At 48.1% G+C, this 15,131-nt stretch overlaps 1 protein-coding gene across 2 annotated transcripts in view; it reads right to left on the reverse strand.

The window, feature by feature from the left end:
* epn2 (epsin 2) overlaps window positions 1-15,131 on the reverse strand; it is a 44,765-nt gene that overhangs the window by 4,291 nt on the left and 25,343 nt on the right. For both annotated transcript variants that reach the window (XM_037688911.1, XM_037688910.1), the window contains exon 6: window positions 10,915-11,053. In XM_037688911.1, coding sequence (XP_037544839.1) covers window positions 10,915-11,053 — 139 coding nt within the window. The remainder of the gene's footprint in view (window positions 1-10,914; window positions 11,054-15,131) is intronic.

Raw genomic sequence — 15,131 nt, forward strand, 5'->3', positions numbered from 1 at the left:
CCCCCTCTCCCAATTGTCCTCTTACCAGCTGAGCTAGTGGTGCTAGCCTCTCTGAGTTTTCACTTGTTTTAATTGGTGAAGGCGAGTGTTCTCACCCCCTCTCCCAATTGTCGTCTTTTACCAGCTGAGCTAGTGGTGCTAGCCTCTCTGAGTTCTAACCTTGTTTTATTTGGTGAAGGCGAGTGTTCTCACCCCCTCTCCCAATTGTCCTCTTACCAGTTGAGCTAGTGGTGCTAGCCTCTGAGTTCTAACCTTGTTTTCATTGGTGAAGGCGAGCGTTCGCGCCCCCTCTCCCAATTGTCTTCTTTTACCAGTTGAGCTAGTGGTGCTAGCCTCTCTGAGTTTTGACCTTGTTTGATTGGTGAAGGCGAGCGTTCGTGCCCCCTCTCCCAATTGTCCTCTTTTAACAGCTGAGCTAGTGGTGCTAGCCCCTCTGAATATCTTGGGCATAGCTGGGTAAGGAGCATGGACGGCTCTCACTGCTGTACAGTCTGTGGAGCCATGCTCCAGATAGATGACGGTCACGACCTGTGTCCTGCCTGCCTTGGACATGACCATCTGGTGGATGCCCTGTCAGAGAACCCCTGCATGAATTGCAGCTTCATGTCGCATGCTGTGAGGGCGGCCCGGCTGGCCCAGTTTCGCCCCAAACTCGGCGATGACCTCCCGCCTTCTGGGCAGGAGGCTCCACCTAGGCGCTCGAAGCGCCGGACTGAGGCCGCAGTTTCTGTGGCCCCTCCTGGGAAGAAGCGAGCCAGGTCTGATAGGGGCCTCTCCACAAGGGTGGAGCAGCTCTCCGCTGAATTAGCGGAGATGAAGTCCCTTTTTCAGGTACACCAACTGGGAACTGAACCAGTGGCAGCAACTGGACTCTCCTCCCCACCCATGCCTGAACTGGCTGTGGAGGAGGATGTGCTATCCTTGGCTGCCTCTGCCTCTCACTTTTTAGGTGAGGAGGACGGGCATTCATCTCGAGTCTCAGAGACAGCTTCACTCTCTTCTTCTCGGAGTGCAGTTAGTGGGTCGGGTGACGGCTCGATGCAGGACATTATGCGTATGGCCCTGAGACAACTGCAGCTGGACGTCCCGCAACCAGAGGCGTCCACCCCTGGAAGTGCCTTCTTCAGGCGCGGACTGACCCCTCCTTCCTTTTCTGTCCCTCCATCAGAGGAGTTCCTGAGGGAGTTGCATGGTTGCTGGCGGGACCCCAAGGCCTTTGCGCGCCTCTCTGCAGATGGCAGAGTGTTGGCGGCCATGCATGAGCCGGCTGCAGCAGGCTTGGATCGCATGCCAGCGATAGAACCTGCTGTTGCCTCTCTCATCGTGTCACCAGATGAAGCTCTGCGCAGTCATGTTCGGTGCCCACGAGCTCAGTGTCGTGTCACGGATGAATTCCTCTGCAGAGCCTATGCCGCCGGAGCGCGTGCTGGCCGCCTAGGTAATTCCTTGGCACACCTAATGCTTGCCCTCTCCGCGTCCCTTCAGGGGACTAGTGGTGCGACAGCAGCGATGGGCTTTAACGATGCAGCGCTTCAGGCCTTTGCACTAATGACGAGGGAGCTTGGGCGTGTGATGTCCTCCTTGGTCCAAGCTCGCCGACAGGTCTGGTTAGCTCAGTCAGCGTTGACTGAGCCATGCCGTAGAGCCCTCCGTAATGTCCCAGTGGTGCCGGGGGAGTTGTTCGGTTCGGCTGCCTTGGAAGCACTGGAACGGACTGTCCAGGCACGACAGAGAAGGCAGCAATTTTCGAGCCTTAGCAGGCCAATGCCCCCTCCACCTCCTCGGCATCCAAGGCGCCTGTCGGCTGGCTCCAGCATGCAGCCGCCGCCTGGGGGTCATAACCGGCCGGGTGGTCCTTACCCTCATGCGGTTCAGCAAAGGCCCAGCAGGAGCTCTCGTGGGTTGGTCCACCGACCAGCTGGGCAGGCTCGGACCAGGGACTCTGGCTGCCGCCCCCCCACGGCCCCTAGGGGTCGTGGAGGGAGACGGTGATGCCATCAGGCCGACCGTCGGATATTTCTCCCACCAGCAGCTCAGCTATTGGGTTGCTCACGCCGTGGACCCATGGGTGGTTGCCACTCTGACCCATGGTTACCGGCTACAGTTCCGACGGCGGCCTCGTATCTCAGGCCGGGTCAAGATGACTGTAATCGCCGACCCGGTGAAAGCTCAAGCACTAGACCAGGAACTTTCCGCCCTCCTGGCCAAGGGCGCAATAGAGGCAGTGGACCCTCTGCAACAACCCAGGGGCTATTACTCGACTTACTTCCTTGTGCAAAAGAAGACGGGCGGGTTTCGTCCCATTTTAGACCTGAGGGGACTCAACCAGTACCTAAAGGAGCTGCCCTTCCACATGCTCACAACAGCAGAAGTCCTTCAAGCTGTCACAAGGGAAGAATGGTTCACGTCTGTAGACCTGAAGGATGCATATTTTCATGTGCCTATTGCGGCAGAACATCGCCGCTTTCTCAGGTTTGCCTATCGGGGTCACCACTGGCAGTTCCGGGTACTTCCATTCGGGCTCTCTCTCTCCCCAAGGGTGTTCACTCGGTGCGTGAAGGCAGCCCTCTCTCCTCTGCAGGCCTGCGGAGTGAAGATTCTGCCGTACTTAGACGATTGGCTTCTCTGCGCCCCGTCTCAGGCCTGTGCCTTTCACGACACAAACCACCTGCTCGCTCATATGTCCCAGTTAGGCCTCAATGTCAACCTGGAGAAGAGCTGCCTGATCCCTTCCCAGACGACCACCTTTCTTGGGGTGGTTCTGGATTCATCTTCAATGAGAGCTCGCCCATCCGCTCAAAGGGTGGCCGGCATACTCCAGCTGGTCAATCGGTTCAGGCTGGGCAAGCAGCTCCCCTATGTTGCCTTCCTGCAACTACTCGGCAAGCTGACATCAGTCACTCGGGTGGTGCCCTTAGGCCTGCTGTCACTTCGCCCCTTGCAGAGGTGGCTCAACAGCTTTCGCCTGGATGCCAGGCTGCACAGGCATCGCAAGCTCGCAGTGACGTGGTCATGTCTTCATGCCTTGACTCCATGGAGGGACGAAGATTATTTGTCCAGGGGTGTCCCCATGGGAGTGGTAGTGTGTCGCAGGGAAGTGGTCACAACGGATGCCAGCTCCATGGGATGGGGGGCTGTATGGCAACGCAGAGCGGTTCAGGGCCGCTGGGGTCAAAGAGACCATTCCAAGCATATAAATGTGCTGGAGCTGCGTGCAGTGCACTTGGCACTCAGGCACTTCCTGCCTCACCTGGAAGGGAGGCATGTACTTGTTCGGTCGGACAACACCTCTGTTGTCTACCACATCAACCATCAGGGGGGCACCAGGTCAGCACAACTTCTGAGTGTGTCCAGAGAGCTCCTGGAATGGGCCTCTCCTCGCCTGTCCACCCTGCGGGCAGCGTACTTGCCAGGGCGACACAATCAGGTCGCAGATTTTCTCTCCCGCCAAGAGTCCCCTCCGGGAGAGTGGTCCCTCCACAGAGACATAGTGCTGATGATCTGGGACCGTTTTGGTCAGGCAGAGATAGACCTGTTTGCGACGGAAGAGTCGACTCAGTGTCCCCTATGGTACTCTCTTACGGGGGCGTCGGGTGCGCTAGGCCAGGACGCATTGGCTCATCCTTGGCCAAGGGTCCTTCAATATGCCTTTCCACCCCTTTCTCTAATTTGGCCAACCCTTCAGAGAGTCCTCGAGGAGGGCCACAGGATGCTGCTGGTGGCTCCGTATTGGCCAGCGCGACCATGGTTCCCACTGCTACGAAGTCTATGTCAGGGCGTCCCATGGTGTCTTCCGACCAGAAGGGACTTGCTGTCTCAGTTGGGGGGACTGATATGGCACCCCAATCCTCAACGTCTTCGGCTGTGGGTGTGGCCACTGCAAGGCTAGGACAGCAGCTGACTGGAGTTTCGAGCCCCGTCAGACGCACCATCCTGGGCGCCAGGGCACCCTCTACTCGTCAGCAGTACGAAAACAGGTGGCGCCTGTTTTCCCAATGGTGTTCGGATCACAACAAGGATCCAGTCTCCTGTACAATACCCACCATTCTGGAGTTTCTCCAGTCTCTACTTGGTAAGGGTCGCTGTCCTTCGACGCTTAAAGTTTATGTAGCGGCAATATCATCTAATCACACTGGCATTGATGGCTGTACGGTAGGGAGCCATAATCTAGTCTCTCTTTTTCTGCGTGGTGCCCGTAGGTCACACCCGCCAACAGCTCCACGAGCTCCAGGTTGGGACCTTCCCTTGGTTCTCGAAGCTCTGTGCCGTCCTCCTTTCGAGCCTCTGTCGCAGGCGGACCTCAAGTGGCTTTCATGTAAGACGGCTTTTTTGTTGGCTATTACCTCAGCAAAGAGGGTCAGCGAGCTACATGCTCTCTCAATCAGCCCCTCATGTCTCAGGTGGGGCCCTGAGGGCTCGTGTGTTACCTTGTGGCCAAACATTGCATTCGTACCAAAGGTGTTGTCTCACTCTCACTCTAACCAACCGTTGAGGCTGGCACGTTTTCGGCCTGCACCTGGTGAGGGGTCTGCATTATTGTGCCCGGTAAGGGCACTGGAGGCATATGTTGCAGCTACTGCCGTGATAAGACATTCAGACCAGCTGTTTGTGTGTTATGGAGGCCCTAGGTTAGGCTGTCCTCTTTCCAAACAGCGCCTCTCCCACTGGATCGTGGACGTCATCTGCCACGCCTATGCTGCAGGGCCCGGCTCCCTCCCGGTCGGCTTGAAGGCTCACTCTACCAGGAGCGTCTCCGCTTCCTGGGCTGCCCTGAGAGGGGTTCCGCTGGAAGCAATATGTGCTGCTGCATCATGGGCTTCCCCAAGCACGTTCACCAGATTTTATAGAGTTAACGTGGCCACCCCTCATCCCCTGGGCCAGGTTCTTCTACAAGGGTCCTCTGGGCCTCCTCAGTGAGGTAGGTGTTAGGATTCCTTGTGACATCGTTGATATTAGTCATTCAGTGCTTTCAGCACCGCCCTCTGGCGGTCAGGAGGGATGAAATAGAACGAAAGTTACGTATGTAACTACGGTTCTATGAATCCCGGATGACCGCCAGAGCTTCTCCGTCACTCAGAATCCTTGCGTTTCGCGAGAAGATTCTGTAGGAGCAGAGCAGCGGATGACGTCGGGCTATATAGCCTCTGATTGGTCATCCGTGTCACACCTGTGACTCCGTTGGTATTATTACTCGAATCAGCGCATGCGCGAAGGGAACATTCAGTGCTTTCAGCACCGCCCTCTGGCGGTCATCCGGGATTCATAGAACCGTAGTTACATACGTAACTTTCGTTTTTTCGCCTGGGGGAATGCGGAACGCTACATCAGTAGCATTCTTGCTAACACGTTTGTATTGCGCCCCACGCTACATCAGTACCAACAGTTGATGACGGGGGGGGGGGGGTGGTAGTCCGGTAGGTTTGGCTCTGTTGATGGTGCAGGGTGTCCCACTTGTATAATGATAAGGGAAACACTGAAACTTGTTCCTGGTACCTATTGTGTGAATTACCGGCCCATTTTCGGGTCAAAAACTTGAAAACACATTTTCAAATGAGGAAAAAAAAAGAGAGGTAAATTGTAGACCAGAATATGTAGGAGCGTTCTTTAAAGTAGATAAATTAATCATACCTGCCCTTCAACTACTGCTAAAAGTGAGAACGCCTTTAAGAACTAGCCTAAGATAACACATACTTTTGTTGGTTTTTAAACATAAAATGAAAACACAGCTTTTTAACATCTCTTTCAATGTATTTCTTTCAACATTTCTTTCTTTCTTACATTATAATCGATTCATTGTTATTTTGTTGTGAAAACTGAACCACTGATCACATGAATGACCCCTTTTCATCATGGCTGCAAAGACATCACTCTTGTTGAAACCACAACTTAAGCCTTGTTAAGTCAAGTATAGCCACTGTAGGTTTCTAAGAGCTCCCCATAAAGAACAACTTATGCAGTACAGTTAAAATCAAAGGAGTTTAATAAAATAGAAAGGACATCATCTTAGATCAGGGGTCTGCAACCTGCGGCTCTTTGGTCCCAGATCTTTCAAGCTTTGACCAAAACTGACATAAAACTGAATTTTATTGGATGTTATACAAGCAACAAAAAAGGTACTACCGTTAGTTTTAGATGTTTTCCTGTCATTTCTTTTGCAAATACTCAGTTTTTGCTTTATTTCTATACTTATTTTTTCCACAACTAAACGAATCACAAAGGTCTGCACAGTTCATATATATAATTTTTTTAATAAAAAAAAATTAAAAAAAACTATCCCCCACTACAAGAATCTGGACTTTTCATTTATCTTAAATTGTAAAAATATCAATCAATGTTAAAAATCATTAGAAATTTTTTGCTTTATAATGTCACCCCTAGTGGCCACAAAAGTCTCCTCCAGCAAACCTAAAATGGCCCATGGGCCACCAGTTGATACGCACAGTTGTAGCAGGTTGTTGCTTTTAATTTAGTGAATGAAGCCATAAAAATATCTCTTTTGATCATAAAGGTTGTAGACCCCCGTCTTAGACACTAGCTATGTTTACATGTGCAAAATTCTTTGACCAGATTGAAATGTTTTCTGATTAAATAATTCAAATGTATCGTTTACATGGGCACAATCCATTCATGATGAGTGTTTACATGCAGAGGGCTTTGTTCTGAACAGAAATACTGACGTGTGCAAAGAGGTAAACTCTCCTTTAAAAAAAAACAGAAGAAGTAGTTCTACTTCCGGTTTACTTCCGGGATGAACGTAAACAAACCTGAGCACCCAAAATGGACCTGCGACAGGTTTTAATGACGGTGGAGACGTTGCTGCACTCCCTGACTGAGCTACAGGTGATACAGATCATTTTGAGCTCTTTCAAAGTTTCTAGTAGAAATGTTGTGTCGCTCACCGACCAGTTTTGCTTCCCCGACATGCTAATATTATTAGCGTTAGCCAGGCAGAAATGACATAGGTCGCACATGCGCAGTCAGGTCAGTTTTTTACGATCGGAAAAAAATTGAACAGATCAAGTGTTTACATGGACACCGTCTGGGTTATGAATCAGAGTAAACCACCCGTTTTGTTCTGATCACTAATTCTTTCGGATCGCACTGAATAAACAAAAAATAACCCGAACGGGGTGTTTACATGACGTGCTTTAATTCCAAACGGCCATTTGATCCGATTACTTATGTCCATATAAACATAGCTACTGAGACGAGCCGCTTCACCATCATATCTGAACTGGCACCCACCATCTCCCCTACGAATAATAAGGACAGGGAATGAGTAATGCCCCCACTACACTCCCGTGCACGTCCGTCCATGCGTACGTATGCACGTACTGTCCGCAGAGGGTTCAGACTTCAGACTCGAGCGTCCACCCTGAGCGGCTGCAGTGCAGCTACACAGACAAGGGGCGTTTACCTTTGGGATAAATTGAGTTTGCCGATTGATCATTTGATGGCACGCCTCCTGGATTGATTGACAGGTCGGGAAAAAAAAAACAAGAGCTGGCAGCCTCAGCCGCAGCGGTGTTCTGTGTTTATATGTTGTTTATAAAAAGATCTAAAAAAAAAACTGAGCGCTGGCCCTGCAGCCCACACATCAGACCAGTCCACCAGGAAATCTCCAGACCCTCCCGCAGACACGCTGGACCTAAATTTAATTCGCTCGTGACAAATTCCTTCATTTCTCACCATTTCAGTCGGCATCAACGGAGGAGGAGGATGAAATCACTTGCCTTTTGGTAAAAAAACAAAAACAAATGAAAAGGCCAGATCAAGGATGAAGAAGGGGAATTTAATACATTGGTGTCGCATACAAAACAGTCCGTCGCCGGGCAGTTTATTGTGCGACACCACATACCCATCCCCCATGTTAGGGGGTTAGGGGGCATGTTAGCTCGTACCTCTGTGTACGTGCACGCATACCTCCGTGTACAGACGTATGCGGGAGTATACTGGGGGCTTAACACTCTTCATCAAGCTAATCTTTTTAACAATCTTGGATCAAAGTGGAACTGCAAGAGACCTAGACCTGAAACGGTTTTGTGGCTCGTTGGAGAAATGCCTCAGGACGTTTAAATTCTGAGCATTGTTGGTTAAAAAGCAGAAACTTGCAGTGAGTAACTGATTAGTGAAACAACTGTGTCTTTATTTCTCATTACTGAAAAAAATCCCACTTTCAGACTGCCTCGCATGCCTCTTTAACAAGTCTGACATTTTTAGAACATTTTGGTTTTACATTTGCATTTGTTGCTTCATGACATTATATTGAACCTTAAAAAAACATGATCATGAAAAAAAGATGTCAGTGGTAATTTAAATTATTTAAATATGTTTTTCTACTTCTTTAAGTTTCTTAAAAAAGTACCACCGTAAAGAAATAGTACCGTAGGTAATTGTCAAGTCTAGTTAAATATCCAAAAACCTTTTCTTTCATCTTTAAAATTATTTAAATTATTTGGTTTTCTCTTTAACTGAGTTTTTTTTTTCTCTTTCCTTCTTTCGGCTGCTTCCTTCTTCAAGGGTCGCCACAGCAAACTAAATCGCACAAAGACTTGGCAGTTATTTTTACGCCGGATGCCCATCCAGATGCAACCACAGACCACCGAGCTACCACAGCCCTCTGTGTGGAGCAGAGAGCTGCTATCTAGGACACCCAGAGGAGCAGATGGTGGGGGTTAAGGGTCTTGCTCAAGGGCCCAGAGTGGGGCGAATGAGGATGGGGGCAGGTGTGGGTGCTTCACCTACCTCACCCACATTTTTGATGTTGTCAGTACTGGGGCTTGAACTGGCGATCGTCGGATCACAGGCCCACCTCCTCTAACCTCTGCGCCACCACTCCACTCGGTGGTGGACACCAGCGGTGAGGGATGCTGTCAGGCTGAAGAAGGAGCCCTATCGGGCCTTTTTTGGGGCCTGTGGGACCCCGGAAGCAGCTGATGGGTACCGGCAGTCCAAGCAACATGCAGCTCGGGTGGTCGCTGAGGCAAAAACTCGGGCATGGGAGGTGTTCGGAGAGGCCATGGAGAATGACTTCCGCACGGCTTCGAGGCGATTTTGGTCCACCATCCGGTGTCTGGGGGGGGGAGTGGTACACCACCAACACTGTTTATAGTAGGGGTGGTGTGCTGCTGACCTCAACTCGGGATGTTGTGGGTCGGTGGGCAGAATACTTTGAAGACCTCCTAAATCTCACCGGCACATCTTCCACTGAGGAAGCGGAGCCTGGGGACTCTGGGTCGGGTCCTCCAATCTCTGGTGCTGATGTCACCGAGGTGGTTAAAAAGCTCCTCGGTGGCAGGGCCCCAGGGGTGGATGAGATTCGCCTGGATTTCCTTGATGTTGTAGGGTTGTGTTGGCTTACGCGACTCTGCAATATTGCGTGGACATCGGGGGAAGTTCCCCTGGATTGGCAGACAGGGGTGGACCGTAGAGTGTGTTCCAACTACAGGGGGATCACGCTCTTAAGCCTCCCTGGTAAGGTCTATTCGGGGGTTCTGGAGGATCCGTCGGATAGTTGAACCTCGGATTCAGGAGGAGCAGTGTGGTTTTCGCCCTGGTCGTGGAACACTGGACCAGCTCTACACTCTCAGCAGGGTCCTGGAGGGTGCGTGGGAGTCTGCCCAACCGGTCTATATGTGCTTTGTGGACTTGGAGAAGACGTTCGACCGCGTCCCTCGGGGAACTCTGTGGGGGGTACTCTGTGAGTATGGGGTACTGGGCACTTTGATAGGGGCTGTTAGGTCTCTGTATGACCGGTGTCAGATCCTGGTCCGCATCGCCGGCAGTAAGTCGGGCTTGTTCCCGGTGAGAGTTGGACTCCGCCAAAGTTGCCCTTTGTCACAGATTCTGTTCATAACTTTTATGGACCGAATTTCTAGGCGCAGCCAAGGTGTTGAGGGGATCCGTTTTGGTGGCCTTAGGATTGCGTCTCTGCATTTTGCAGATGATGTGGTCCTATTGGCTTCATCAGATCATGATCTACAGCTTTTGCTGGAGCGGTTCACAGCCGAGTGCAACACGGCCGGGATGAAGATCAGTTCCTCCAAATCCGACAGCCGAGTGCAACACGGCCGGGATGAAGATCAGTTCCTCCAAATCCGAGGCCATGATCTTGAGCCGGAAAAGGGTTGAGTGCCCTCTCTGGGTCAGGGAGGAGGTCTTGCTCAAAGTGGAGGAGTTCAAGTATCTTGGGGTCTTGTTCACGAATGAGTGAAAAATGGAACGCGAGATCGATCGGCAGATAGGTGCAGCGTCTGCAGTGAAGCGGGCACTGTACAGGTCTGTCATGGTGAAGAGAGAGCTGAGACAAAAGGCGAAGCTCTCAATTTACCGATCGATCTACGTTCCTACCCTCATCTATGGTCATGAGCTTTGGGTTGTGACTGAAAGAATGAGATCTCGGATATAAGCGGCCGATACACACACACACACACACATATATACACATACATACACACACACACACACACACACACACACACACATACATATACACACACACACACACACACATGCATATATACATACACACACACACACATCTACACATACATATATACATATACACACACACACACACACACACATCTACACTGTCACTTCTTTGGAAACCAGTGTTACATTAGTATCTCCCTGAGCCTCCCTTCCTGCCTCACAAACTCTCCACACTCCTTTTCTTCACAATATCTTCCTCTGACTCCCTCCCTGCTCCCAGAGCAGTAATGCTGCTGAGCCTGCAGAGCAGCATTCCAAATGAACAAAGAGCCACAGTCATACAGGCTGCAGGTGGAGACCAGAGGTCTTTCTCCCCAACACGAATGCACACACACACACGTATACACACCTCCTGATAATGGGAATATCATTTACCATGACCTATACAGGTGAGAGAATATATACAATATATGTGCTCACCATAAGGATGCCATGGGTCAGCTGCTGAAGCTGCAGCTCCGGCCCCAGCCCTAGACGCAGCTCCACCCCCCATTCCCCACGGGTCAGCCCTGGGACTTGGCTCAGGAACATCCATTAGATCCATTAAAGATGACTGTGGCTACAAAGAGATAGAGACATTTTGTAAGAAACAACAAAAAATAAGGAAGAAAATCAAAGCCAAAAATAAAACCAAGATGAGATTAGGATTTACAGAAGTCAAGTCAACTTTATTTATAGAGCACATTTAAAACAGAAAGCCTAGGACCTTGTCCCAAATGGATTTTATTTCCCACCACAAATCTGTTTTTCATGTTGTCATTTAAAAAATATTCTCAAAAAACACAACACCATTTCTAGAAAGGCTTTCATCCACGTGTACACACAGAAAACAACCCAAAATGCTGTAATATGCCAGGCCTGAATGTGGCACTGTAACAATGCCACAAAAAACACACACCAAAAACAGGAAACAAGCCATGAAGCAAATGCACAAAGATTACACATCTCATAGAAGGGAAAAAAAAAAAAATATATATATATATATATATAATATATATATATTTATTTATTTATTTTCCCGTCTTTCAGCTGCTCCCTTTTTCAGGGGTCACCACAGCGAACTATGTCGCACGAAGACTTGGCAGTTATTTTTTACGCCAGATGCCCTTCCTGATGCAACCACAGACGACCGCTACCACAGCCCTCTGTGTGGAGCAGAGAGCTGTTATCTAGGACACCCGGAGGAGCAGATGGTGTGTGTGTGTGTGTGTATATATATATATATATATATATATAAAATATATATTTATCAGCGCTGATTGCACAACTCCAAGCTCGATACACTCATGCCAACATGTGTAGCATCCATATTTACAGTGGTGCTTGAAAGTTTGTGAACCCTTTTTAATTTTCTATATTTCTGCATGAATATGACCTAAAACATCTTCAGATTTTCACACAAGTCCTAAAAGTAGATAAAGAGAACCCAGTTAAACAAATGAGACAAAATTATTATACTTGGTCATTTATTTATTGAGGAACATGATCCAATGTTACATATTTGTGAGTGGTAAAAGTATGTGAACCTCTGGGATTAGCAGTTAATTTGAAGGTGAAATTAGAGTTTTCAATCAATGTGATGTCGATCAGGTGTGAGTGGGAACCCCGTTTCATTTAAAGAGCAGGGATCGATCAAAGTCTACTCTTCACAACTTGTTTGTGGAAGTGGATCATGGCTCGAACAAAGGAGATTTCTGAGGACCTGAGAAAAAGAGTTGTTGATGCTCATCAGGCTGGAAAATATTACGAAACCCTCTCTAAAGCAGGGCTTAATTTGTAAACTGACTGAAGCCGGAACAGCGGGCAGGCCGGGGGAGGGGTGTCCGTGGGTTCTCTCACAGAAAATTTTGAATAACAGAGATGCCATTTCCTGCATTTTGGTGTATTTTAATGGGTTGTTATACATCAACATTTATTTATATTTGTAAACAATAAAATTACTATTTTGGAGAAGAACAGCAGATTGTGTGAATGAGCAGCTCTGATTCTGTCAGGTGTCCTAAACCCCCTCCTCCCTCCCCTCACTTCATGGTTCTGACCTGAACTCGTCTCCGCTCCTGCTCCAGTCTTGTATGTGGCACTGTTTGAACAACCCGAAGGACAATCCATCTATCCATCCATTTTTTTATTCAAGTAAATTGGACTGTCTCTGACATTTTGATCGCTGTTATTTGGACAAATTAGCGCCGTTGTTTTGAAACGTGACGTATAATGTGAATAGCGCATCAAACATTTCTCTCTTTGTAGCCTATTTTAAATTTATTTGTTACAGTAAGCTTTTTTTATTTATCATGTCTGAAATGTAGCAGGAGTTCAGACACCTGCTGATGTGCGCGCTGTGTAGAGCTGTCTGGAGACGCTGTGCGTAACGTGCACTGTCTACAGGAAATTTATTTATTCTGTTGAATAAATGATCGTTTCTGTTTCAGGGGTCTGAGAGGAGGAGAGGGGGTGTTTTTCAGTGCAGAGCCCCACTTAGTAGGGACAATATTTGGAGAGGAGGAGGAGACAAGGATTCTGCACAGAATCTCCGTGCGTAAATGTGACCATCTGTCCCTCCGTCCCTTCCCAGAGGCTCCTCTCCTGCTCCTTAAAGGAGCGTGTAGCTGGTTTGCCGCGCGTACTGCGGCTGCAACGTCACTCCACAGACTGGGTCCACTGGACTAAGGGCAACGTCTCTGCTCGTTGTATTAATAAAAAAATAATCAAAGTAAAAATGCGCGATGACTTTGAACTTTTAGGGGCAGAGCTGCCAGATCAGAGCAAAGAGTTGCCGGAACAGAACGGGTCAAAATGAGAGAGTTCCTGGATCTTGTTACGGCAGGATCCGGCTCAAATTAACCACTGTTCTAAAGAGTTTGGACTCCACCGAGTCAGACAGACTGTGTACAAATGGAGGCGATAAGGGGTGTAACGGTACACTAAAATCACATTTCGGTTCGTATCAGTTTCAAGGAGGGCTCGGTCCGGTTCATTTTTGGTACAAAAAAAAAGGCCAAAATAAAGACTTACAAAATGTTTATTTTGAAAATATGCCAAGTAAACAGTTTGTATAAAAATAAATAAAAAGTGACCCATTTGGATGATATTTTAAATAAAAGCCACTCTTTACAATAAATAAACTAGGCTAACAATAATGAAAATCTTAAAAATACAATAACAGTCAGAACCAGAACAATGAGCAGCAACAGACTATTTACAATTTAATCAAGTTTTAAGTTTTTGCCAAAAAGACCAACTTGTCCACATTTTCTGCCAAAAGCACAGATCTAGTTGCATCTACATCATCTCCAGTGGTGGAGAAAACCACTCACTAACAACAGTAGCAGGAATAAAGAGGTAGAGCTTTGCTAATTTTGCAGTGTGGCTGTATTTGGCTCATTACTCACAACCTCTTGGACCGGCTCCCACAGGTGGGACAGGTCCCTGGAAAAGTTCAAAGTTCACTCATCACAGACTTCTTAGCTGGAGGTGATTTCTAATTTCCCTGAAGAGGAAGAAGACTCAGCTGCTATCTCTGTCCCAGACTGGAAATAAAATACAAAGAGGTATTAAAAAAAAGAGTTAATAAGATTATAATTTTAAATAAAAAAAAAAGCTAATTAAATAATGATAATAAAAGAACAATACCTCTTCTTGAACGGTTGTTAAGAGGTGGTTGAATCTCTCAGTCATCATCATCATCATCAGGGCAGGGCTTTAATCTGGTCCGGGGCTTGTTGACGATAAGTTTTAGATTTTTCATAAAGTGCTGCTACAACTTTTTGGCTGAAGTGTAGATGGGATGTCACAGCGAAGCTCAATAACTTTAAAGCCGGCGCATCAACAACAGAAACGTAGATCCAGAGCTTTAAAAACTCCTACAGCTTGTGTTTTTGCTTTGGACCGATCTGAATTACCTGATAAAGGCTGTTTAAATGCTGCTGTTATCTGTCTTTGCACCAACCAAGCTGCTAGAAGAGACGTTCACGTTCGGATGATGTCGTTTCAAGAGCGTTATCAAGTTAGACGTGTTACTGCTGTAGATCCAATCTCCGTGAAGCAACGTCGACACACAGCTTTGGATTTGCACTTGTCTTTTCACAAGAAAGCCATAATGTTCCCAAACAGGAGACCGCAACGACATGCTAGGCTGCTAATGCTACGTGTGCTGCAAGATAATAGCGCTGTGCTGAAACGCGCATAGGAACTTTAGTTCCGCGGCGCATAATCTCTCGTTAATAAAATTTAATTAATGAAAAAATAACTGAAATGGTACGCACGTGGACCGAACCGAACGTGCTGTACCGAAAGGGTTCGGTACACCCAAGTGTACCGTTACACCCCTAGGAGAGTCAAAACCATTGTTACCCTCCTCAGGAGTGGTGGACCAACAAAGATCACTCCAAGAGCAAGGAGTGGAATAGTCTGCGAGGTCACAAAGGAGCCCAGGGTAACTTCTAACAACAGAAGGTCTCTCTCACGTTGACTGATGTTAATGTTCATGAGTCCACCATCAGGAGAACACTGAACAACAATGGTGTGATGGTGGAGTTGAAGGAGATAGACACTGTTCTCCAAAGAGAACAATGCTCTCGTCTGAAGTTTGATAAAGATCACGTGGACAATCCAGAAGACTGTTGGAAGAACGTTTTGTG

Source organism: Nematolebias whitei, chromosome 15, assembly GCF_014905685.2.
Source record: "Nematolebias whitei isolate Nwh7 chromosome 15, NemWhi1, whole genome shotgun sequence".
NCBI lineage: Eukaryota > Metazoa > Chordata > Actinopteri > Cyprinodontiformes > Rivulidae > Nematolebias > Nematolebias whitei.